This window comes from Bombyx mori, chromosome 13 (genome assembly GCF_030269925.1).
Source record: "Bombyx mori chromosome 13, ASM3026992v2".
NCBI classification, from domain to species: domain Eukaryota; kingdom Metazoa; phylum Arthropoda; class Insecta; order Lepidoptera; family Bombycidae; genus Bombyx; species Bombyx mori.
Genome location: NC_085119.1, coordinates 3,818,127 through 3,845,886, shown reverse-complemented (window position 1 = coordinate 3,845,886; position 27,760 = coordinate 3,818,127). Strand labels below are relative to the sequence as shown.

The 27,760-nt window shown below is 36.5% G+C and overlaps 2 protein-coding genes across 3 annotated transcripts in view; both read left to right on the top strand.

Moving 5' to 3' along the window:
* LOC101743788 (tyrosine-protein phosphatase Lar-like) overlaps window positions 1-12,576 on the top strand; it is a 99,416-nt gene extending 86,840 nt beyond the window's left edge. The window contains exons 3-8 of one of the 2 annotated variants that reach the window (XM_004928053.5): window positions 3,333-3,568; window positions 6,022-6,150; window positions 6,947-7,040; window positions 8,511-8,638; window positions 9,167-9,335; window positions 10,258-12,576. In XM_004928053.5, the coding sequence (XP_004928110.3) occupies window positions 3,333-3,568; window positions 6,022-6,150; window positions 6,947-7,040; window positions 8,511-8,638; window positions 9,167-9,335; window positions 10,258-10,361 (860 nt within the window). In that variant the 3' untranslated portion in view covers window positions 10,362-12,576. Of the gene's footprint in view, window positions 1-3,332; window positions 3,569-6,021; window positions 6,151-6,946; window positions 7,041-8,510; window positions 8,639-9,166; window positions 9,336-10,230 lie in introns of both variants that reach the window. The other variant, XM_021349128.3, reaches the window with a different exon arrangement.
* The window catches only part of LOC134199939 (uncharacterized protein K02A2.6-like), a 933,609-nt gene that overhangs the window by 600,474 nt on the left and 305,375 nt on the right, over window positions 1-27,760 (top strand). The gene's annotated exons all lie outside the window — the stretch shown is intronic.

The window sequence follows — 27,760 nt, the reverse complement described above, 5'->3', positions numbered from 1 at the left end:
GGCGGCCTTCAATAGGACCATTTGACTCGTTTATGTATAAAAAACACAGTATTTATACCAATAAATATTTGAAATGTATTCTTTTTCGATTATGTACTGGTAAATTTTCTTTGTATCGATTGTATCAAATTTCGATTGTAACATCATCGAGAATCGATTTCCGATTCGATCGATCCGATCAAAACTTTAATTCCACTACTTTTTCTTCTTGATTTTACTACTGTAGCTTCTATGAGTAACAACTAGATTAAGTCCAAGCAGAAAAAGATATACGAGGGCTGCACTAAAAGTATCGGGAATGGAATATTTCCACTGTTCCTGTCATATTAAAATCTTTTTAATTGAAAACTCCTTGGTTTTAAAAATCGAATACCATTTATTTATTTAAAAAAAGATTCTCGGTCTTGTCACGAGGTTTTTTCAAACTTGTTTAGTCGTTGAGAAAATGGCATTGACTCGAGAAAATTCAAGAGCGATGATTTATTATGACTTTCGAAGTGGTTTAACACAAAAGCAGTGCGTTGACCGGATGATTTCTGCATTTGGTGATGAAGCCCCATCCAAAACCACAACTTATCGCTGGTTTTCTGAGTTTCAATGTGGACGTGTCAAGCTCAGTGATGATCCCCGTCAAGGTCGTCCAAAAACTGCAGTCACCCAAGAAAACGTTGATGCTGTGCGTAAGCTGATTGAGGAAGGTCGACATGTGACATACCGCGAAATTCAGGCAACTTTAGACATTGGCATGAGTCAAATACAAATAATCTTGCATGAACAATTAGGTGTAAAAAAGTTGTTTTCCCGATGGATACCGCATTCGCTCTGTGAAGAGCAAAAAGCGGCTCGCATTACTTGGTGCGTCAGAACTCTCGAAAGATTCCACGCAGGATCCTGAAATGCTGTATACAACATTGTATCAGGTGACGAATCCTGGATATACGCGTACGAACCCGGAACAAAAAACCAGTCACGAGTTTGGGTGTTCGAAAATGAGTTAAAGCCAACAAAAATTGTTCGTTCACGGAGTGTTGCAAAAAAAATGGTGGCCACGTTTGTCTCTAAAACCGGCCATGTTACGACTATTCCTCTTGAGGGACAAAGGACGGTTAATGCAGAATGGTATGCTAGCATTTGTTTGCCACAGGTCGTTTCTGAACTCCGTAAAGAGAACTGCAACCGCCGCATCATCCTCCATCACGACAATGCGAGTTCTCACACCGCGCACAGAACAAAAGAGTTTTTAGAGCAAGAAAACATAGAATTATTAGACCATCCGCCGTACAGCCCCGACCTAAGCCCTAATGATTTCTATACTTTCCCTAAAATAAAGAATAAATTGCGTGGACAGAGATTTTCATCACCTGAAGAAGCTGTGGACGCCTACAAAACGGCCATTTTGGAGACCCCAACTTCCGAATGGAATGGTTGCTTCAATGATTGGTTCCATCGTATGGAAAAATGTGTCAAATTTCGCAGAGAATACTTCGAAAAGCAATAAATACATTTTTAAATAGTAATGTTGTGTCACTTCGTTAATTCCCGAAATTTTCAGTGCCGCCTATGTAGTAAAAGCCACTCTCGGTTAAGAATTAATGATAACTTACTGCTTATAATCTACAGTTTTCTAATGTATAACTAGAGAAAACACCGAGAAAGTTGTGGAGATTACTATAATATACGTTAAATTATTGTATTACGAATGAAAATATTTGTCCGCAAACATAGGTACCATAAACCAGACCGGTATCACACTCATGATGTATTTAATAAATATTAATACTATGCTAAAATCGCAAATATGTACTGCGTATGAAGACTCCTATATTTTCACTTCGAACCAAAGGCTCCTGAATTTTGGAGAATACTATATTCCCTTTGAATTTGCACGGCCTAGATACGGCTGCTTCTGTTTCTACTGCGAAGCCGTGATCCGGTCAGGTTTGAATAGTGGGACAGCCGTTGTACAATAATATTGAGATTTCGACATCATGCCTGAACGAATCGCAACATTAACATCAGGAGGCCGTCAGCTCTTTCATCAGTTTAAACAATAAAAAAAACAACGATTTATCTAAAAAAACCTAAATATCTATGCCTTAAATTAAAAATAAAGAACGCCACGGTAGCCGTTTGAAGACAAAAAGAAGCCATAAAAGACTAATTTAAAAAAAAACAACTGTGGCACCCTTTTGCATGAATAACTAACTAGACGTAAATAAAAGGAAACTACAAGAAATCCTAAATAAGTCACGCTGCGTAAAAGGACGGACTCAATGTTTCCTTGTATTTGTAACCAACCGTCAAATAATAAGCAAAATATAAAAGTTTTAGTAATGATATAATTTCGTTTAGGCTTTCTTTTCTTATTTTATTATAGTAGGCTTCCTGCCTTGCAGGAAATTGAATTTTGTGTATTAATAAATTGATGGAATCGACAAAATACCTACGATACACTAATATTTCTTTGTAACATAAACGAGTGCTGTGCGGAACCCGCGAAAATAACAAGAAAATAATATTGTAATGATTCAGAGAGTCGTGAATATTTTATAGTATATTCAATATTGAACCTCATTATTTTTTAAAGCTTACAAAACACGAAATGGCAGCGGCGATAATAGATAGTGTGTTTTAAAATATTTGCTTTTGTGTCCTACGGGTAAATATATTATGAGCTAAGAGAACAGTCCGGGTCTTAACTTGTTTTTCCTTCAAAATATATTAGCTCCCCAATAGCTACTATAGAGATTGCCGAAAGCGGGGTCACAGTTATTTTGTGGCAGTAGCAAATAAAGCGGTGTAACCAAGAGAAATGAGGGGATTCATAATGACCTCTACAACAAATCAACAGCTCTGTCTTTTGAACGAATTATCATTATTGTGTCTGAAGAGATGCTGGTTCCATGGTGTTTTTAAAATTATGACGTCGGTGCTGATGACGCCGTTCTCTTCATCATTAACATTGCCTTCCATAGTGACAGTAATGAAGTCTCACTTTTCCAATAAATTCCAATTATTATATTTCAAGTGTACAGCGATAACAACTGAGAGCTCCGCTCCGTTCGACTGTTCGAGCCAGAGTGTTTTGTGCAACGATAGTCACTCGTACTTATAACAGAAAATGGGGGTAGTTTAGTAATGGATTCTCTTGAATACCGACTTAAAGTGTTATTGATATGCGTAACATTAAGAAAACAGCTAACATTAAAAACTATTTTTCGTCAACTAAATAGTGACGTTGCGCCGACGTGTCTTTTGTATGGAAACTGATTGAAGTAATGGCAAATGTTTAAACGAGAAACATAATACAATTAAAATATCTTTGTTCTCAGTGTCATCGGCTCAACGTGAGCTCGGTAAGGGTTCACCTGCCAATACTTCAGCGACTGCATCACCTTCGGGATCGGTCGACAATGCCATCCGCACAGGGGCGGCCGTCGCGGACACACCGCGTCCAACGCCGAGAACCGGTCCATACTTCGACCTGGTGGCTTCCAAGAACGTCACAGCACTACTTGGGAAGACTGCCTATTTGAATTGCCGTGTGAAGAATTTAGGGAACAAAACGGTAAGCTAGTGTTTTTTAGAGTTAAAGCGAGCGGTTGAGATAATTTCAAATGGTTTAAAAACACAGGATCTATTAGTGGTCAGCCGCTAATCAGTATAGTGCTGTAGTATTTCTCATCCATAGTAGCAATACCCTCATACTTATTTCCTAATTCTTACCACTCCTTATTTATGGATAATATGTTAAGTATTGGTGGTAGAGCCTGTTCTTAGTTGCGCTGTTGATCATCGCCATCTTGTTAATTTCTGTAACCCAAACAAGTTATATATACATATAACTGAGTCGTTACAATTACAATTGGACGAGGACATCACAAACCATTTCATGCCGTCTAGGCAAAAAAAGAAAATGATGTTGTGTGATTTCTGGTGACTGCTAAATAAGTTGGGCGGGTAGTTCGCCCGTACATTTTAAATTTAATCTATTCTATATTAAATTATTTTGAATGAGTATTACATTATTATACATTCCATTGTGACGTTTTATTTTACATTCAACTAATATTTCATTATAACTGAACATTGTATTATATTATCTTGAGATCTAGTAAAGGTTGTAGTAAGTACAATACACTTGCTACATTGTTTTTTTTACAACCGTTTCAAGAACGCAATAAAATTGCACATTTTTCAAGTGACACGTCCACGCCGTTCCAAGTTCCGTCTTAAGTTTACGTCGGCACCATCTCTGCGGAATGGCCTTAAAGTAGAAAAGCTCGAACAAACATCTCTCCGTCATTATGTTGAATATATAAAAGCGTTGTACATGGATTGTGTGCTCTAACTAAATATTATTTTATTTATTGAAAGTATTTACAAAATAATAGATAATGTGTTGTTTAGGCTGTTCTTTTACAAGTTTGTGTTACTCGATCGAGAATTACTAAATAAAAAAGTAAATGACAATCAATATATACATATATTTTGAATTTGATAATAGCCAACACAATTTTCAAGTTTTCTCGAATAACATTCAAGTTCTCCCTCACCAAGTAAACAGTAATGGTAATGTTGGGGTAATTGTAAAATGAAAAATGATACATAAGATCTCTATATATGTAATTTGAATTTTTTCCGTTTTCTTTTACAGTTCATTTCATTTCAGCAAATAATTTAACAAACACTTAACAAAAAAAATTAAGAGCATCGAACTTTTAAATCACGTGGGACAAATTTTGTATAGATAGACGAATAATAAATGCAACATACATCCTCGTGCTAACGAGATCTCATCAGAGCACCGACCATCCAATTTACATAGCGGCGCACCACCGGCTCTGCTTATACCAAAAGGCTACAATAGCACAATACAATTTAAAAATCCCCATTGTATGCTCGACTTTATAAATAAAAGTCTCATTAGGCTCCGTCGCCACATCTCCCACGTAAATAACAAGCCAGCTAACGAGTTATTTCTGTTTCTTTCGCTCTGCTTTTTTGATGTACCGTCGTTTCTTTTTTCAATTTATTTTCTGGTAATTGGACCAGCCGAAGAAAAGTTTCTTGGTCTACATTATTTTCGTTTTTACGAAGGGATTATAAATTATCGTTGGTAATGACATTCTTTTTGTATTGGAGCTCTTGAGATAGTATTATTCTAAGAACCCATTTTTTTAGAATACCTACAAAAGAAAAGAAAAAGTCTAATCGCTACCAAATTTCAAATTGTAAGATGAAGTTGCTTTTCTTTTCGATAGATTCGATCACAAACTGCTAAACGGCAGCCCAATATCTAATGAGCAATTTATAGTTTTACTACTTAAGCAATATTGTAGACGGTATATAAAATTGGAACTAAAGCCTTGAAAGGAATGAAGAATCTTAATAAAGCGTAACAAAAACCGTCTCAGAAATATACATTGGACATTTTCTACTTGGCATCGGGTATCTTTCACGGTATAGCGTTTCATGTTTATTTATTCCAAACTCGAATAACTTTGCTTTGCAGTTTATTATTTTCTTTGAACTAAAAGGAAATTGCTTATGATTTCATGATGACATCTGTATTTTAAAATTTACTTAATTGATTGCTGTTTTTGTTTTCTTATTTTGAATTTGTATGAAGTCTTCAATATTTTTCATCTCTTCAGTCGTTTTATTGTTTACTGATAAAAAGTCTGATTAAATCTCTAATCAAATCAAATCAAATCAAAAAATTTTTTTTTTTTTATTCAACATAAATGAAAGTACATACTTGTTGAACGTCAAAAAATCTAATTCGAATTCCAAATTCATTTGTGAAGCCGGTTAGTTATGTATTTCGAAATACTGCTCTAAATGTGACGTTATTAAAAGTTTCAAATAATGTACGTACGCCTTCAGCGAAACGGGTTTTGCATTTTCGCAAATATCAAATTTAATTTTGCTCGCACTAAATTCGTCGGTAGTTTATTGAAAAACCATACATTTGGTCGTGAAAAGTTTCACGTTTATAATTAATTCTGTTTGTTTCAGTTGAACATGCAGGTGTCTTGGGTTCGACACAGGGACATCCATTTACTGACAGTTGGACGATACACGTACACAAGCGATCAAAGGTTTAGGGCCATACATCTGCCACACTCCGAAGATTGGACATTACAGGTAAAAAAAATCTAATTCATATCAAAATCACGTTACACTGTCGAAATTCAACTTTAAGACCTAGACATGAAATGTTTAGCTGTTATACAAAAAATTCAAATTGAAATTAACACTAGGCAAATTCGACCAAAAATTTTTTTTGTTCAATTTAGCCTTGTTGTAGTTTCGATTTGCCAATAAATACATAGCTCCTTGTCTCATAATATCAATATTTTGCGTGTAGTTTTAAAACGTTCATACGTTTGAAGTCACCAGACCCGAAAATCAAGTCACAATGTTTCATTATTTTTATCTCTTTGAATAAAACTTTCAGAATTAGTGCCCATTAAGACTGCGACGTAAATTTCAAAACAGTAATAAATTTTATGTAAAGAGCTTAATTTGACATCGTCGTTTTCTTTTCTCTCTCTCTCTCTCTCTCTCTCTCTCTCTCTCTTCACAGCTATTTATTCCACATGGTTGTGGGGGCAGCTTTCCTGACTTTACTCCTCCACTTCGCTCTGTCTTCGACATCCTCGTCATGTCTTCTCTCTTGTCCTTCAGAAATACATCCTTCTCTCTCACTCTCTTGCTTAATCTCGTTGCTTACAGGCTGTAAGCTTCTTTATACATAATTAACATATTTTTTTGTTGTTATTGTTGTCCATTACGAAATTGACAAGTAGAAAATCGTAGGGACGTCTAAAATAATGAAGGAATTGAAGGTTTGAGAAAAAAATATGAACTAAATACGTTAATGTCTTATAATCGCTCGTTCTAAGGCCACACATAAAAGTATTTAATTCCTTTGTTTCAGATAAAGTTCCCGCAGCACCGGGACTCCGGGATATACGAGTGTCAGATATCCACGACACCGCACATGAGTCATTACATACATTTGAATGTCGTCGGTAAGTTGAAAAATTCTTATATTGTCTCACAATGGCATTAAAACCAACAGCCCATCGATTAGATTACTATAAACTTGTGTAACGCTATAAATAAATGAATAATTAATTATGTGAGTAAATACGTATAAATGATATAACCTATGAATTTTGACTTAGTTCTTAAACAATTTCCATATGTCGAACTGAGTTTTAAATAGGTTTACATTTTACCTTGAACTCTTTATTTATTCGGTTATAATCAGATAGATATCTCAACGGGAATAACACTAGTCACCATGATACGTGGGCCAATGTCACAATGAGGTTCAAGAAAGGAAAAATCAAACCGTAACACCTTTTATTGCTTAGATGATTGGACGAGCTCACGGTCTACTTGGTGTTAGGTGGCTCCCGGAGCCCATAGACATCTACAACGCAAATGCCGAAACCCACCTTGAGATATGAGTTCTTTGGTCTCAGTTTTTACAGTACACACTTAGGCAACGATCTCAATATGTACCTACCCTATGGGTTCACAATTCGCATTAACACAAGTAAACGTTTTTAAACTTCAATTAAACAGCTTATATATAAAATAGAAAGACAAAGAAAAAATAAATAAAAAAGTAGTAAAAATACAAAGAAAATTTGCAATGAAATTGTTAGAAAATACTAAAACAGAACGAGAATAAGCCGTTTTCTTTCACAAACATGGCCGTATTAAGTTTTACAATGGAGTTTGTTTGTACTAGAGGGGTGTCTAAGGCTGCCATTCTCGTCACAATGCTCGCTACCTCACCAAAGTAATGTTTGTGTAGGCTATGTTTGGGCAAGGCGGTTAATTAATAACAGCAAATTAGATACACGCGCGGGATGAGGCTAAAAAAACAAAAACACGACTTAATGTTAACGATCAAAAAATGAAGAATACTTTGACATTATTTAGGAGTTCGCTTTGGCTAGAGATTTTTTATCGAGGAACTACTTAATTAATGAATTTAGAGCTTACTTTGAAATTAATGATAGGTGATAAATTGTTGGTAAGATGATTAGATTTCAATAAATAAAAAAATAGCAAAGAATAATTTGGCACCAAATTGATGTTCAGAGAACCGCTTAAATTCTTTAATCGTGTAAGTATATCCAGCGTAACTTTGAAACTAAAATCACTATGCAACAATGAATTTTATTACAATTGCCATAAAACACAAAATTTTCATTTTATAAATAAACAGGATTCACCTCGCGCGTTGAAACCAAAATGTTATATCAGTCCTGTAACATTCAAACAAAAAGCATATAGGTTGAAATCAGGCAAAACTCAAAGGTATGAAAGTAATTGAAAATCTCTGCTCTTCCTTTAGTGGAGAATATAAAAAAACAGTTTTGCTTCACGACCATTAGCAGGATCGCACAAAATCCCTGCGCGAATCTCTTTTACGCGGGGGCTTTGAATAATGCATATCACACATAGAGTACTCTTATTTACAGAACCGACCACAGAGATTATTGGCGGTCCGGAGCTGTACATAGACAGAGGCAGCACGATTAATCTAACCTGCGTGGTTTTGTACTCACCAGAACCACCAGCATACATATTTTGGAACCATAATGATGCGGTAAAATTCGTTTAATTTTAAATTAATTTGAATTTTTCACGATTGTGTTTTAAAAATGGAAAAAAAAAGATTTCATGTCACGAACTACCATTTACAATATACGTCCAATACATTTTTATTTTTTATATTTCTTTGATGGGTGGACGAGGTCACAGCCCATCTGGTGTTAAGTACTTACTGGGCCCATAGACATTTACAACGTAAATGCGCCAACCACCTTGAGATATAAGTTCTAAGGTCTCAGTATAGTTACAACGGCTGCCCCACCCTTCAAGCCGAAACGCATTACTGCTTCACGGCAGAAAATGAGGTGGTACCTACCCGTGCGGACTCACATGAGGTCCTACTACCAGTAATATTATATATATTAATCAACATAAATATATATGTATGTGACAAAAAAGACGAAGCAATACGATGATTAGTATCGTGACCCTGATAATATTTCGATTTTGCTCTAAATCAACAAATCGATTAAGACTATGGTCATTTCATAAATCGATTAAAAAATTTTTAAATTTCGCACAGATAATAAGCTACGATTCCCCTCGTGGAGGAGTGTCGGTCGTCACCGAGAAAGGCGAGACGACTACCTCGTTCCTTCTCATCCAGCAAGCAAGACCCGCAGACTCTGGTACTTACCAGTGTAATCCAAGTAACGCGCAGTCAAAGAGCATCGTGGTTCACGTCTTAAATGGTGAGTTTGTACATTATAATTAACTTTCATTACAAATTAAATTATTTTGGAATTTAAGTAAGTTGTATGATAGATACTTCATTCTATTTTCTCTTCTTGTACCTATAATGACAGGAAAGACTTTTTTGAAATGTCAATTACTCTGAATGCTTAGGTACATTTTCAAGTTTATACGTCTATTGTTTTATGTTCTTCTATTATATCAGGAAAGTTCTTTTTTGAAATGCCAATTACCTTGAATGCTTAGATATTTTTTTAAGTGAATTTTACGCAAATTGCAAATTTATAAAGAATAATTAAGTCAATGCGTTTTCTACACAAAAAATTTAAATATCTGCAGCTGATAAGCCTAGCTATAGGAATCTTTATCCAAAAATTTATTCGAAATAAAATTTATAATCTTTGAAAATGTTGAGGGTGCTGTTAGAAAAAAGAACCAGGACTTCTTTGATAAACGATCCCGATGAGGTAGCGAAAATAAAATACGTTTTTGAATATTTCAAAGAAGAATAATGATATACATCACTTACAAAAATATCGTTAAAACAAAGACGATCCACAAATGTAACTTCTATTAATGGCAGCGTTAATATTTTTATTTAGGTCTTAAATTTTACGGTCAAGAAATATCGTCTATTATATTAAAAGCGGAATACTAATAAGCATTCTTATTTCGTTCTTATTATTCAAATTATCTGTCCCGTCTTTCGCTACATCAGACCTTCTGAAAGCATTGTTAAAATCCAATGGCGGCTTTCATTATTATGTAACATAGCCATTCCAATTTATCACTGTCCATTTTTATTCCATTTCGTTCTTTGTTAAGACAGTATTGATTAAACAATTTATTTAGTTTTATCAGTCTTGTCGAGAGCAGTTTTAATTTTTGCCAAAGAAGCAAATTCGATTTTTCCTTTATCAGGGGAATATCCTGCGGCGATGCAGCGCGGAGGACAAGCTTTTGCTCCAACATCAGCAACGCACTGCCTGGTATTGGCAGCTTGTCTCTTCTTATCTCTATCTTGACATATAATGAAAATACAATAAATGTAAATACAGATGTTTTATCGTATTTGACTGTCTATAGTGATGCTTGTGGTGGATTTAAATTTATTAAAAATTTATGAAAACAATCTACCGCCACAAATGTCAGTATATACTGCTAAATAATTTCGCTATTTTATAGTGTGGGTTGTGTTATGTACGATATAAATATAAAAAAATCCCTGAACGTGTAGCTGAAAAGCTTGTTCCATAATATAGTGTAAATAGTGTAATATAAAATAATATATATATTGTTTTTGTTGTAAAAGTTATCTTAGCGAGTCACTGTTACATTTTTTTCCAAATATGAAAAGTACCATATTCCTTGCTGATTTATATCCATTAAGCATTTCTTTTAAGATTTATCTCGAAAATAAATTGTTATTGCGTTGCGATTTATTGGCCATTATATGGTATAAGTGATTGTAATCTAAAATTGATGTAAACAACCTATATGTTGATAACGAAAAATGTAGTGAAGACAGGAATGTAAAAACAGCTGACAATACTACGTTATAACACAAAAATATAGAGATTGAAATGTAAATAAAAAATTTAAATAGATATACGAATCATTATATCTAACTTTATGGTGAATAGTTTAAGGTATGTAAATTATAATTAAGTTGATAAAATCGCGAATGTGAAAGATACTGTAAATACGAATGACAAGAAATTAGATGCCGATTCCCTGAATGAAATTGTGAATAATTTGTATCTTCATCAAGTCGCCTTTAAAAGGTCCTTTGAACATTCTAGCAGTGCTAATTCTCTCATAGAGCACACTAGATTTATATATGTTATTGCAAAGCCATTCGGGACATCGATTTAGAGAGACTCATTGTAATTAAAACATTAACACGTTGTATTAGAGTAGTTAATGTTGTAAGAATTATGATAGCAAATATAAATTTTACAGATTAGTTAGAATGATAAAACAATTTCTTAAGAACTTTTTACTATTGTTTGTATTTGAAAATGAATGTTCTTCCTAATTATACTTTTTCTGTCGTGTAGAAGTTCCTTTAGATTAAAAGACTGGCTGGAGAAAATAGTTTAATTACTCAAGACATTCCTAAATTTGAGGTTAAAGCAAGAGTTCAAGTTTTGTTAACATCTTAACGTTTCAAATATCGAACGATTTTAATATCCTAATGAGTTTTGACCTAATCGGCTTAGTTCTTTCAGTCAACAGCATCGACGCGATCGATTTGCTGGGTTAATATTTTAATTCTTTTAATAATAATAAATTTGAATATAACTATTTCGTGTACTATTATTCTAAGTAAAGTCTACAAAAACTTCATTTTGTTTGTAATTAAACATCTCTAGCTCTATCTCCGTTCCTATTTTTGTCGTATTCATGTTTTTTATTTTATTTTTTACTGTATTGGCAATTCTGTTGTATCTATTGATTGATATTTGATATTTATAACTATAATACGAAATAATCATAAAAAAATTATGACATTTTATGATAATTTCAACTACAGCAGTTTAATTATTCGATGTTTATCTTAATGATTAAATAAAAATGGATGGCTTATCACAAATGAAGCTTTTAGTCACCGATCTTTCAGCTTACACCGATTAATGATTGATTGATAGCAACCCTAAAACAACTTAAAGACCACTTTTACGATTTAATCTAATAATAATAATAAGGCTAACTTAAACCATAAAATAGCTTAAAGCTCAATATGATCAATATAAAAACAAAGTAAGCTTTGAATGAGCTTATAATAAATACCACGTTCAGATTACTATTAAATGAAGTTGTCACTTCAGTTAATTATTGTTTAAAGGAACAAATGGGTAATAGTGATTTGCCAAAATATAAAACGGACCTCGATAATTGGTTGAATATAAAATAAAAGTTAATACAATAGAATTGTCAATAATATTTAAATGTAAATAGTGTTTCATACTTGATGTAAATTATAAAAAAATAAATAATAAAAATGAGATGTTAAATTACTTTATTTTTTTTCTTGAACTAGATAATATATTGTACGACAGATTTCGATTTAAAAATTATATAAACAGTTATTATTATGTCAGAAGTTTATTATTGTATACAAGTAAAAATACAGATACAATTCGTTGTGTGTATTATGTACTTGGCGGTTAGCCGCTCTTAAATTACAATAAATATGTAATAAACACTATAAAGACGAAATAAAGTTTTAAAAAACCGCTAGACGCTCCTTATTTTCTCGGAACTGGTTTTTAAATTTGAATGTATATTAACTTTCTCGAATATACTACAGTTAAGAAGAATATTTAAAAAAATCTAAATTTAAAAAATAATAATCTAATATTTCAAAAAAAAAAAAGGCATGCCCGCTGAGTTTCTTGCCAATTCTTCTCAGGACAGAGGCTAATTCTTGTGAATTGGCGGTAGTTCTTTTAACGTTCAACAAGTATGTACTTTCATTTATGTTGAATAAAACTTTTTTGATTTGATTTGATTTGATTTGATCACGTAGCCAAATTCGTAAGGCGTTCAAAGAGAAATAATTATATTATATATTACGAATTTTCAAATGACCTCTTTCATTTTTCAATTTGGAAAATGTAATATTATTGGTTTAGTTTTTGAATGTGAAATATTAAGAGACATTCGTGGTATGAAAATCGGTCTATAAAATTTCTGAACTACTGAAATTTTAATAATAAACTACGTATTTATTTGATAATTTAATTGATTTTAAACAAACCATGTTTTAGGGAGACTGGGCGTTTTGTGAGCTATCACAGATATTTCCAAACTGCTTATTTCTAAAGCAATTTCGGTTTCAAAGGTAAGACAACTATTACAGCTGCGCTAAAATCTTACAACTATAATATTATCTATAAAAAAATTGGTTATCTGTAAAGTTGGTTTACTGACGATAGTTGAACGTGACAAAGTCATAAGCAAATACGCCTCAAAGCGAGGTAACGCCACATGAGTCATGTTTTTTCGTGCGTGCAGCCGGCTCCATCGAATTATAAGACGTTGTCACGTCAATAATATATCTAATATTAAACCACCATACACCATAAATATAAAATTATACAATAACAGATGTTGTCATCATAAAATGTACATATTTAACTAAAACTCTGATTACTTAATTACTACTAACAATTCCTTGAAAGATTTTTCTTTGCATGATGGATGAACGAGCTCACAGCTTACCCGACGCTAAGTGGTCATAGAGCCCATGGACATCAGCAGTGTTAACGTGGTTGCCCACCTTGAGACAAGTTCTAAGTATTCGTTTTTACAGTACAACGCCTGCCCCAGCTTTCAAAACCGAACCGCAGTACTGCTCGGCACGGCAGAAATAAACAGGGTCGTGGTAACTACCCGTGCGATCACATAAAATACCCCCTACAGCTAGTAAAAACAATATTTACAAAAATTGAAATAAAATTTACTGCTTCGCTTAGAAAACTTACAAAACAAAAATTTTACTTTAGTCTCGTGTTGAAATAATCTAAACTGAAAACCCTTGTTATTGCGTAGAGGCGGATAAAAAGTAATTTCCGTGGGATGTAAGAAGAATAACGCATTATAGATTCATATTACTTCTCTGAGAAAAAAGTTTCTTTCTGTTTACATACAAAAATAAATCACTGAAAGGAAAAAAAATGGTAGGGCGTGTACCGGCCTAGAGAGGGCGTCTTATGAATACCTAATCGCAACGAACCGGATGAAGGATGCGTTCCTTAATTGTAAAGACTTATTTATAAGCCACGTCAGGCGAGCTTTGTTAAATGATCTTGCTTTTTTATTTCGCTAAGGAAATACTTTTTTTTATTGCGTATGCGATTGAACAACCTTACGATCTAGAGTGCCAAGTGGTTGCCGAAGCGCATCATAATGCCATCACCCATCTTGAGACATTATTGCCTTATTTATCCTTAATGTCTGTCCCTTGCAAATCGGAACGCAATACTGCATAGCAGAACTAAGTAGGGAGGTGGAATCTAATTTAATTTTTATTACATGACTAGCTTTTGCCCGCGACTGCGTCCGCGTGGAATAATTACTTTGGCATAACGCTAAATTTTACCCCCCCACTTCATTTACGTAGAAAGTGAAAATATTTTGAAACATTCTTTATTGGTGCTCCACTTGTATTCGTCTTCTGGTGATGTATCCTATATATATCCTATATCCTCAATAAATGGGCTATCTGACACTGAAAGAATTTTTCAAATCTGAACAGTAGTTCCTGAGATTAGCGCGTTCAAAACAAACAAACTCTTCAGCTTTATAATATTAGTATAGATGCTATTCCTTCATAGTGGAAGACAGTCGTGGTGAACATGTGTTAAATATTTATTTCTTTAGGAAAATTTATGCCTGCCTTCGAACAGAGAGTCGCATCGCTCAATATGAGCACACTGAACTTGTTGTCTTTAGACTAGGACTGTTTGTACTCCTCGACTACTGTATCCCAGGCCCTGTTATTTCACGGGGCCCGGAGAATGCCGCGTCGGGAAGCCCACTTCGTGATCGGAGACTGGCTGGGGCTTCCGCCCTCACTTCAAGAAGTTGGGTCCTCGATTGATGATGGTCGCCAGCTCGTTGAGTCGGCTATTGTCGAACGATCGATGCGATGGTACGCTCCTTCAACACGGGGCTAGTGCTTTCGATGGCGCTGTTTGAGGTTGCCGTGTGAAACTACGCCCTGACCTTCGACAAGTTCAGAGCGCTGCGACACCCGCATTATATGATCGACGAAGTGTAGATAGCGGGTGAAACAGCCGTGTCCCGTGACCAGCTAGGGATGGGATTAGATCAGGGCCCTAAATAACTTCTAGGCCCGCGGTCCGCATACCCTAAGCGCCCCCTAGACGCGGAATCATCTTGAATGAGTTACAGCAACGGCCCAAAAAAACTTTTAGACTGGACTACAGCTACTGCTAGCTGTTACAAATTCAAAACGACCGATGCCAAAAATTTATAATATCAACTTAGACAGACAGACACGTTTTATGAGTTTTAAAGAGCAATAAAAGTTTCTTGTCATTTAAATAATCCTATAACGCTTGATTTATTGCTGAGCAACAGCTGTGAATTCTGCATTATGCTCTATTCCGGTGATCTATTTCTACAGAGTGACCTCTGATATACGTATCGCTGCTACGAAACATATCGGTTACTTATTTGTATTATTCACTTAGGAAAAAATGTTCAATGGTCGATACAATTCAACATTCGTTTTTATTTACAACTAGCTGACCCGGCAGACTTCGTAGTGCCTCAATCGATAAATAAAAGACCTAAGCAAAACTAAGCTTTTCATCACATGGACACATCAAAGGAAAAACAAAATTGTTATTTTTATTTAATTCCGAGCATTTTCATATTTATAAACTTCTGGACTTCCACGAATAATTCAAAACCAAAAAAATTTGCCAAATCGGTCCAGCCGTTCTCGAGTTTTAGCGAGACTAACGAACAGCAATTCATTTTTATATATGTATATTAATTAGATTTTTGAATTATGATTACTCTACTGTTTATTTTTAACGGAAAATGTAGTATCGTTTCAAAAGAAAGAAAAAAGCACTCTGTATTTAAACCCAATCTCCAAAGGTAGTAAATTAAATAAAAACATTACCTACGCTTTTATATTAAACCTTATATATAGCTTCAGCGAGCAATAAAACACCAGTCTTGCTACAGAGACTACTATAATAGATTACAATCTGTATTATCTAGTTACATCTGGGAATTAGTATATAGAATAACAATTAGGAGAAATTTATGTTGTTGTAAAGTAACTTTATAGTTACGTAATGAAAGTTTGGCCTTTAGTTTTCCTGTAAATAAAGAATTAAGTTGCAGAGCATGTGACGAAAATTCCAATCAAAAATAATAATATGTAGAATCAGTACAACGCCTAAGACAAATGATCGATTAGTATGTTCATAATTCATGAATGAACTACCACTGAGCACTACTAATAAATCACAAAACATGCTAATACAAACATCGCAAGTTGACTCAGACCTTTCAATCCGGTTCCCGATTAAATATGCGAACATAACATGGATATAACATAATGTTTAACGACAACCAAAATTTCAATATGAGAATTTGGGATCCGCGTGACATTATTTTGATTTGCATTATACGTATTTCAATACACGTTTCGTATGTAGGAATTTATAGATTTTGCATTTTTATTTTTACTCTATTGTCTTATCCACTTAATCTTAAATTTATTATTATATTATATATACTCGCACTATGTTATATGTTTTATCTCAATGACACTTGTTAGAATGTTCTTCCTTGTAGTGATAGTGATGGCGATGATTGTGAGGTCGGTGTTATTTTAATTTCTAGAGATCGCAATTCTAGTGCTATGACGTCATTTGTCTAATACACTTATTGTGAGAACCTCAAGTCATATTGTGGTTTATGCCCTTGATTATCACAAGAGAACTTAATCACACGTCTGCTGTTGAGGATTTTCGAATAAAAATAAGACGTCAATCAAAACGGTACTTGGTTTGATATTTTAAATCAGGTATGTTATAACTTTCTCTCTCATTGTCATGGTTGTAATTTCAGATGTGCTTATATATTACTGCTAGTAGAACCTCTTGTGAGTCCGCACGGGTAGGTACCACCACCATCTGCCTATTTCTGCCGTGAAGCAGTAATAGGTTTCGGGTGGGGCAGCCGTTGTAACTATACTGAGACCTTAAAACTTATATCTCAAGGTGGGCGGCGCATTTACGTTGTAGATGTCTATAGGCTCCAGTAATCACTTAACACCTGGTGGGCTGTGAGCTCGCCCACAGCATATATTTGCTTATATGAGTGGTATATAATATTAGTAATTAATATATTACTGTATAATATTAGGAACGCCATTTGTTGATCGTTCTCCGATGGATGTGTACACTAAAATTTTACATTACCGTGTGCCTATGAGTAGAGTACAAAACACTATATTGAAATGTAAAAATAAAATAAAAAACAGTCAAATGATTTTCGATTATAAATGAAAAATCGTGTTCTTCCTTTTTTTTCTGTTAGGTCGATGGTAAACGATCAACAAAAAGCGTTTGCGTACCGATGTTCATATCGATAACGTCTCCTGTGCTTAATCGATTTCCATTTTACGTGACACTTGCGTGTTACGTGAGCGGTATTATTAGCGGCACACGATATAAGGGCATGTACCTACTTACGTTCGACGAGTGAATTACGATGTATTATTATGTTCCGTTTTCAAATTTATGAACAATAGTTTGAAAGGCTTAAGTTGCTAAAGATTAATAAGAGATTTGTACTGTTTGATCAAGAATGACAATTTTGAAATGTCTCTAAGATTTTTCTGTAACTTCACCCACCAATACTGCTCCTATCTGTCACTCCGAATAAGGTGGCAAGCCTGCGACTAGAATAATAGCCATTCTTCCATCTGAATCGGAACGCATAGCAAATAGATTGTAACCATAACGCCCTACGACTTGTGTATTCCATAGTAACTATTGCTATTGTCAACTTATTGAATTTAATTCCCCTAGTTCTATAATGTTAGTAAATAACTAGAAACAAATGACGTACGCTCAACCGTTCCCAATTTAAGATTCCCAGTGTTATAGGTACCAGAGACTGACAATATATATAGTATATATTTAAATATATACATTATGTAAGTAATAAACACCCAGACAAAGAGCAAACAGACCTGTTCTTCACAAAATGTTTGTCTAATGCGGAACTCGGCCACAACCCTCGGCGTAACAGTCAGGGGTGCTATTGCACCATTGTATCAGTCAAAGTCTAGGAAAAGTCAAAAGGATAAATCTAGAAAACGGACACCACATATCTATTCGTGTTCACTTTAAAATATAGTCATTCGCATCCACTCAGGTGATTTGCTGAAGTCATGGCTTTTTCATTAACCCGCTGTGACTAATTACTTTGAAACTTCGCCCGAAATTGTCGTAGTTGGCTTTGTAATTTGTAAGTTTAGCATTTTTTGTTTGCTCAGTTTAAATTGGCATTTCTCTGTGCACTGTCTCGGAATATTGAAATAGCTTTTGTGATAAATTCCTTTTACTAACATTTTCGTTGAGAAAACAATTTAATGTTCCATATTACAATTACCATTTTTTTTTTGGAATGAAGCTCCTTATGGAACGATGCGGAGGGGTACCCTAACCGGAAAAAAAACGTCCGTAACGTAAGATTTTTATTAGTAATGCACACAGTGCACGACTTAACTTTGTAATAACGTACAAAAAAATTGCACATTTTTTTATCATTCATTGATCACGATCTCAGAGCGTTCGTTTGCGCAATACACTAACTCTTATGCAAACAACCGTGAAGGAAGTGTACCACAATAAGTGCGCACGTTACCGAATGACCGTGGGTTGTTGCGAAACCTCCAGTTTTATTTTCTTTATACCTCGAATAGAACTTAAAATTAATATTTTTGTAATAAGGAACTTCGTTTCTATCCGGTGTCCCACGACACCAGACATCTTTTGTTTTTTGTAATGCAATTGCTTAGTAACAAAGCCTAAAGAAAAACCTAAAAAAATAAACTCGCCTTAGTAAATTGTTTCATCCCATTTTCAAACAGTCCCATCTTCTCGGTCACCGCGACTTGCCCTCGTCTATGCGTCCATATATTTTTAGTGGGCTCTATCGGTAAAAATTCCTTAGGCCCGAGGCAGATATAATGACCAACGAACGCTTTCGTCGGAGCTTATTTTCCTGTACCCACGAGCGTTTCACCAAATTGGGCCGCGTGACTTGCTACACTAGGCGTCAAATTAGTTTTGGGCTACAACGGGTGGGACTAGACGACTAAAAAAACATTTACATAGTCGTAAACATAGTATTTGACCAATTTTTTTTAATTTTTGCTTCGGTGGACGAACCTGGGTCCACCTGGTGTTAAGCAGTTACCGGATCCCATAGACATCTACAACGTAAATGCCGCCACCTACCTTGAGATATAAATTCTAAGGTCTCAGTATAGTTACAACGGCTGACCCACCCTTCAAACCGAAACGCATCACTGCTTCACGGCAGAAATAGACAGGGTGGACCTACCCGTGCGGACTCACAAGAGGTGCTACCATCAGTAATTACGCAAATTATAATTTTGCGGTTTTGATTTTTACTACACGATGCTATTCCTTCATCGTGAACATTTGTTAAGTATGTATTCCGTTAGAAAAATTGATACCCGCCAGCGGGATTCGAACACCAGTGCATCGCTGGTTACGAATGCACCGGAAGTCTTATCCTTCAGGCCACGACGACATCAAAATTTTATAGTGTCTCCCTGATTAATAGTTCTAGAAGTCTACAGATAAAAACGTTACCTCCCATCTTCAGTCACTTTTAAATTGTATTAAAACAAGAGAAACAAAAGAAAGAGCTGTCCTATTCAAATTAAAACGCATAGGTAGACTCGTAGTAATGTGATGCTTTGACAGAACTGAAATAACAAATACAAAGGTTCAAACAAAATCAAGCTGCTTAGATAAAAACGGACGAATTCTCTAATTTTTTTTTTATTGCCCTTGTAGGCAGACGAGCATAGGGCCCACCTGATGGTGAGTGGTTACCGTCGCCCATGGACTTCAGCAATGCCAGGGGCAGAGCCAAGCCGCTGCCTACCGCTAATTACTTTAATAGTATTGTATTATTTTATTATATATTAAATTAATAATTAATAGTATTGTATATTAAAAAATATTATTTGAGAACATACTATGGTTGATAACCTTCGTAAGAAGTTATTAAATTCACTTAAATACACTGACTCGTTCAAGTTAAAATGCTATATTTTTAATCTTTATCGGACTTGACCAATACATTATAGTCAATGCGGTAGGTTTTATCGACGCGCCTCCGTGTTTGCTCTCGGTCTGCACGCGTACCGAAGAATCGATTCGAGCTCGAAGTAATAGCTTGAACCGATAACATCCGCCCGCCTAAAGGTCTGTGCGAGCTGTTAGTTTAAAAATTTATCCGGTTTTGTTCAGGCGAAGAGGACATTTCACGGATTTTTGACTGACTTTTTATTCGTTTCATTGTAAGTATATCAGAGGAAGTGTAAAATTAGTCCTGGTAATCAACAAATTAAAGAGCGGACGGTTAGCGTGGTATGGACATGTGATGCGTAGAGAGAAGATGCATGTGACTAGGAGACGTATGGAAATGGTAGTGCAAGGTAGAGGGGGAAGAGGTCGACCGAAGAAGACATGGATGGAGTGTGTGAATGACGATATGGGAGAGAGAGAGAGAGAGGAGTGAGTGTTTAGATGACGGCTGAGAGAAGAGAATGGAAGAGAAAAATTAACTGTGCCGACCCCACTTAGTGGGATAAGGTAAAAAAGAAGAATAGTAAATATTGATGGAATTTAGTATTTTTGTATTTACATTAATTACCATAATGCTCAGCTTACAACAAATTCAGGAGGATTTTATTTTGTAATTAAAAGTTTACATTGTTTATCCATTAATTCATAGGGCGCTTAGCAGGCCTGAAGGCTCAGAGCGCTGTATCAGAATACGCCACTGCGCGTTGTCGAAGTGTTTTGTTTATTGATTTAGATACATGTCTATATGATATTTAGTGGTTCCATAACGCGTGAATGCCATCGCCTCTTTGATCTCAAGATATGAGGTCGATGCCTCAATCGTATAGCTGTCTCGCCATTGAAACCGGAATACGTGGCTGCTTCGCTTCAGAATTCAACAATACGGTGTTAACTGCCCTAGTGAGCTCATAAGGTTCATAATCACTCAAACAATTAGACAAGTAGCGACAACTTATCAAACAATAGTTACTCCTTAAAGACAAGACATTGAAACTATTAAGCAATAATAGGCAGTGACCCAGTAATCCCTGATGTCAATAGGGCATAGTTGACCTTCGCCACCAGATCGGTTGTAAGATAGTCGTAACTTCTAAAGCAAATAAAAAGAGCTTTGCTTCACGTACTCCCCTAATTACTCAAAACATATAAAATATGTGTGGTGTCGTGGGACACCGGATAGGAACGAAGTTCCTTATTATAAAAATATAATTTTTTTAAGTTCTGTTCGAGTTTTAAAGAAAATAATGATTCGGGTATACATTTTTTATTATGATTTCTTTATTGATAAAAAAAACTACTTTACAAAGTTAACAACTTTATTTTATTCACTATTATTTATATAAAATATATAATAATAATATACAAAGAAACAGCTATTTATATGAATAATAATAATAACCGTCATCACGTAGACTATAGGTACATTAGACACTGTATAGCCATCATACTAAGACTATTCATAAATAATAAAAATCTTACGTTACGGACGTTTTTTCCCGGTTAGGGTACCCGTATCGTCCCATAAGGAACTTCGTTTCAAAAACCAACAGAATATTCTACTAGTAAACTATAGATTTTCTGTTTCTATTCTCATTACCAACATTCAGCCTTTATGCCGTAATATTTAATCCTTAGTTACAATTTTCCCAAGCCAGGTGCGGTTCACTTACATAGAATATTTATTTGATTCTGTGTATAATAAACGAGGGTGAACGGGGGGAACTATCGGACACCTATAATTACAGAATGTTTAGTGGGGTTTAGTATTGTTAGGGGTTTTCGGGAAATATTCGATTTTAGTCAGCGTTACGTTCAGATCGTATCTTTTGAAGATTTATGTCTATACGTATTACTTTTAAAAGTAAAACTGACTACTATTGAGAGAAAGTTGTCATAATAATGAATAAATAATCAGACACGATTTCCTTTCTTCTTCGTCGCTTTCTTCATTGCTGAAGGTCGTGTCCCTGAAACTTGACCGTGGCCTGTCTCGTGAGCTGTTTCCACCTCGTCCGGTCCTCGGCTTCTCGAATTACGATTGCGACTGGCAGCCCAGTTGGGGCGGTTATTTGATCAAACCAACAGCTAGGTAGACAAGATTATGTGGCCTTAAACTAGGATTATCTGTACTATGGGAACCAGATACTGATAGGTATACATACTTATATACATTCAACTATACACCTATATACCTATATGTAGATTATATACACACACGTATATAATAATATGTAGATTATTATTATTTTTTATTTTTTATTGCTTAGATGGGTGGACGAGCTCACAGCTCACCTGGTGTTAAGTGGTTACTGAAGCCCCTAGACATCCACAACGTAAATGCGCCACCCACCTTGAGATATAAGTTCTAAGGTCTCAAGTATAGTTACAACGGCTGTCCCACCCTTCAAACCGAAAAGCATTACTGCTTCACGGCAGGGATAGGCAGGGTCCACCCGCGCGGACTCACAAGAGTACCACCACCAGTAATTACGCAAATTATAATTTTGCGGGTTTCATTTTTATTACACGATGTTATTCCTTCACCGTGGAAGTCAATCGTGAACATTTGTTGTGTACGTATTTCATTAGAAAAATTGGTACCCGCCTGAGATTCGAACACCGGTGCATCGCACAACACGAATGCACCGTCTTATCCGTTAGGCCACGACGACTTCGACAATTCGACTTCGACGACGATATACTGTGATTAACACATTGACTGCCATATGAGTCACCGGTGACATACGTGGCGCACTAAAGTAATTATGTCCATTTCTCTCTTCGATCTTCTTACTAAGGCGCAAGAATATCTAGTACCTATCCGAAGATTCTGAGAATGAATCTCTTTTCAAGAGACCTAAAAGACTAAAACATAAATTAACAAAGAAAAGAAGGCAAAGTTAGGTAATCCAGACGCCTAGTAACAGAAATCAATATCGAGATCATAGAACATGATTACATAAAAAAAACCATACTATGGATTTGAGACAAACAAATTAACGCTGTCTATTCCAATTTCCGACTCTGCATGACAAGGATACGCTCGAAAATTCTTTACGAAGACCCGGAGACAGCGATAACAGATTATGACCTCAGACAATGACGCATTACTAAAACTTACCCAAGTTTCATTTCAGAACATAGTCTCTGTAGCGACATACACATGATTTACTGTGCCAACCAATACAATTACTTAGCTCGATAGTTTTGCCTATGAATCAGGAAATACGACTTCTTTGTTATTCTAGGCAGGCGTACATATCGTCTTTTCGCATTAAAAGTGTACAATATCCACAAATATTCGAAATTGAGTTAATATGCGGAAGCATTTGGTATCGTCAGTATTTTTCTCATATATACTGTCAAAAGAGCGTAGTTTAGTTTTAGTTTTTTTCGTTTTTAGTTTACCTATGTTTTGACTACTATTAACAAAATTAATACATCATTTTATCTTACTTTAAAAGACAGATAATGTAACTAGTAGAAAATAAAAAATAATTGATGCAAAGATGATTAATATTAAAAATATCACACGTTAAACCTTTAAAACACTCTCCTGTAAAATTAGTAAGTTTTGAGATTATACAGTTTTAATGCGAGAAGACGATAAGCTGTATGCATAAACAGCATACAGCTTACGTGATAGTCACCGTCGTTCATGGACATCGGCAATGTTATTGGCATAGCCAAGTCGCTACCTATTGGTAAGGATTCTCCTCAAATTCTTCTAAGTCGTCTTTGAACTCGAAGATCGGACTTCAGTGAGGGAGTGCAATGGGAGTTATTTGGTGGGTAGGGCCCTAAAAACATCCTGGGGATCGCGATCTACACCTGCAATCTGCAGTCCGTCAAGTCCCACATACCTCGTAGCAAATTCGGTCCCCTGCTCAGAAAAAAAAATTGTAAGTCATAAGTTATAAACCATAGGAGATGTGTGGAAATGGTAGTGCAAGGTAGAGGGGGAAGAGGTCGACCGAAGAAGACGTGGATGGAGTGTGTGAATGACGATATGAGAGAGAGAGGAGTGAGTGTTGAGATGACGGCTGATAGAAGAGAATGGAAGAGAAAAAATAGCTGTGCCGACCCCACCTAGTGGGATAAGGTGGAGAAAAAGAAGAAGAAGTTATAAACCATAGTGATAAAAAATAAACGCCAACGGTATATATTTTATAAATTTTCAGAGAAAAATTTTTTTTTTAGTAAAAAATATGAACGCATTGGTAAATTTTAATGACGATATTGAATACGGGGATACACACACACACACGTTCACGCAGAATAAAGCTGTTCCGTTGTTTGTACGTTATGTTTCATGCTTCAATTGAAACGGGGGTCGAGTGCTTTCATTCGTATTGTTGATAAAATTTAATTAATCGAGTGTCAGGAGCATCGCGTTTATTACACTCAAAGAAATACTAATTCAGTGCCGCGGTTTCCCTCTGCGTTTTTGGATTAAATAAAATTCACTTGATAATGAAAATTATCCCTTCTGAAAGTGGCACCTGTGACAGAGAAGCTGAGGATGCGCGTTTGGGATGGTATGGACATGTGATGAGACGAAATGAGGTTGGTAAGAGAGTGTTAACTAGGAATGTGGAAGGATATAGAGGAAGAGGTAGACCTAAGAAGAAATGGATAGATTGTGTGAAAGACGATATGGGTAAGAGGGGAGTGAGCGAAGAAATGGTATATGATAGAAGAGTATGAAAGGAGAAAACATGTTGCGCCGACCCCAGGTGACTGGGAGAAGGGCAGGATAATGATGAATGAAAATTATCCCTTCACGAAAACAAAAGCATGTGTAATTTAAAAAAAAAGCGTTCTATAGGTATACTTTTTTTTGCACGCAATGGAATTAAAAATCAGATGACGCACGAGACCTACAATCACGAATGGGTCTTAGCTACCTTCGTGTTACATTAACAGATCACGAAATATGAAATAACTAAAACACCACTACTTATGTTTAGCTCAATGAACTATTCTTTTTGTTCCCGTTGAGGTAGAAATTTGGTAGTGGGTAAACGAGAGACCCGCGTGGTTTTAAGTGGTTACAAGTCCACAAACATCCCAATGTGATGTCGCAATTCATTTTAAGGCATGGCGTCTGCAAAGTATAGCGGTTGAAATTGAAACCCGCGATTGCTTTGCGTCAATAATGAACAAGATGCTAATACCTATTCGCGTACGCTTATATATTATACAACACGCTATCCCTACTAATTGCGAAAATTTATAAAACTGTGTGTATTCCAAGTCAAAATGTATTATAGTCCTTCATTTTCAAAAGGTTTTATTTGATTTGAAAATAAATGTATTCTGTTTGTAAGAAGATAAGCTAGAGAAAGGTGTGGGTGCCGAGATGACGTATGATAGCCCTAAATAGAAATAGATGACATGCTGTACCGACCCCACACAGTCGGATAGGGATTAGAAAAAGGAAAGAATGAATTTGAAGGTATGTAAAAAACATTATAAACAAAATATTGAAGGTATACTCTATTCCTCTCTCTCTGTCTCTGAAGAGATACAGAGTGAAAGTCGCATGTTCGCGACAACGCGTAACGCTTTTTTGTTACGTGACGATTTCAGGCAATTCTCACCGCACGCCGTCCTAAGGAACTTCATATTTAGAAATCATTACAATCTGTTTACTCGGTACACGTTGCGTGCCTAGTTTAATAGTTTAGTTCATCGTTTCATATCCGTGTCTTTTACTAAAGGTAAATCTTTAAATTTTATCCGCAATTTCTTCTAGAAGATTTAATTCACAAAAAATCGTCTTTCAATAGAATTTCTTAATTTTCTCCGTAACTTCCCCTCACTAACCGCCGATATATCAAGAACTTTTATGTCCTGTTAAACTTAGATGAAAAGGAATTTAATTATGTCACTCGAAGCTTAAATGTGCGAACTTTTTCGCGTGACCCGAATGAACGATTAATTTTTCGGTTGTCAGAAAACGTGGCGTCAGGGAGTGATGAATTAGTCAAAATGAGTTAATGAGTAGGCACGTAAAAATCACTATAATTAATAAAATGTATTACTTGATACGTTTTTAACTATTGAAGATTTAATTTGTTCATGTGAATACACCCACTCGGGTTAAGCTGTTTGTTCGGCGTGAACCAGACCGTACTATAAACATCACAAGGTGAGTTTTGTTTTCCACCACAAGGCGTTTGGCCAAAATATCGATCGTATCACACCATGAGTGTTCGAGACAATAATTGCTTAATAATTGTTAATAATTGTAATAATTTAATGGTAGTAGCACGCAGTTGTGAGTCCGCACGAGTAGCTACCACCTGCCTATATCTGCCGTGAAGCAGTAATGCGGTTCGGCTTGAAAGGTGGTGCAGCCGTATAACTATACTGAGACCTTAGAACGCATATGTCAAGGTGGGTGGCGGTATTTCAGAGGGTGATGGCCGTCAGAGTCATCCGCGGGTACCGCACGATTTCCTACGAGGCGGCTTGCGTCCTGGCCGGATCCCCGCCCTGGGACCTAGAGGCGAAAGTACTCGCGTCATTATATCGATGGCGCGAGGAAGAGCGGGCACGGGGCTCGAGGCTGGTGCAGCGGCAGATCGCGCTGCGCCGAGAGGAGCTCCGTCTGGCCTTGGTGGCGGAATGGCGGCAAAGGCTTCTGCGCCCTACCGCCGGCCTCGCAACCGTCGAGGCGATCCGGCCAGTACTCGACGACTGGCTCGGGAGAAGGCACGGATCCCTGTCGTTTAGGGTGACACAGGTGCTGTCGGGGCACGGTTGCTTCGGCAAGTACCTGTGCCGCATAGACAGGGAGCCGGACGCTCGGTGCCACCACTGCGTCCACTGCGGGGAGGACACGGCGCAACACACGCTCGCCGAGTGTGTAGCTTGGGAGGAGCAGCGCCGTGTCCTCACAAATGAAGTAGGAAGCGATCTGTCGCTGCCGGCCGTAGTGCGGAGGATGGTCGGCAGCGCAGAGTCGTGGGACGCGGTGGTGTCCTTCTGCGAGGACGTGATGTCGCAGAAGGAAACTGCAGAACGGGAGAGGGAGATCTCGACTCCCTTTCCCGGCCGCAGAAGGCGCACCGGGCGCAGGACAAGGGCGGACAACGCCCTTTTCCGCCCCCCATGAATGGGTCCAGGGGCGAGGGACTTGGGAAAGCCCTCGCCCCCTATTCGATGGATCTGAGACGGAGGCGCATGCGGGTGTCGGCGCGTGCCTCTGAGGCGATGCACGGAGTAGCTGAACGCCTCACTACTCCGTGCAGGAGACGAGGCCTGGATAGACCGGGCCAGCACTGGTGTGGGGCTGCGGAAGAATTTGGATTCCCGCGGCCCTGCGCGCACGTGTGGGTGGACACCGGGGTGGTTTTAGCCGGTAGGAGTCCGGCACGCCCCTTCGCTTTTCCCCAGGCGGAGGTAGTCCATGAGGATTTCCCCCCGAAAAAAAAAAAAAAAAAAAAAAAAAAAAAAGAAGGGTGGCGGTATTTACGTTGTAGATGTCTATAGGGTTCCGGTAACCA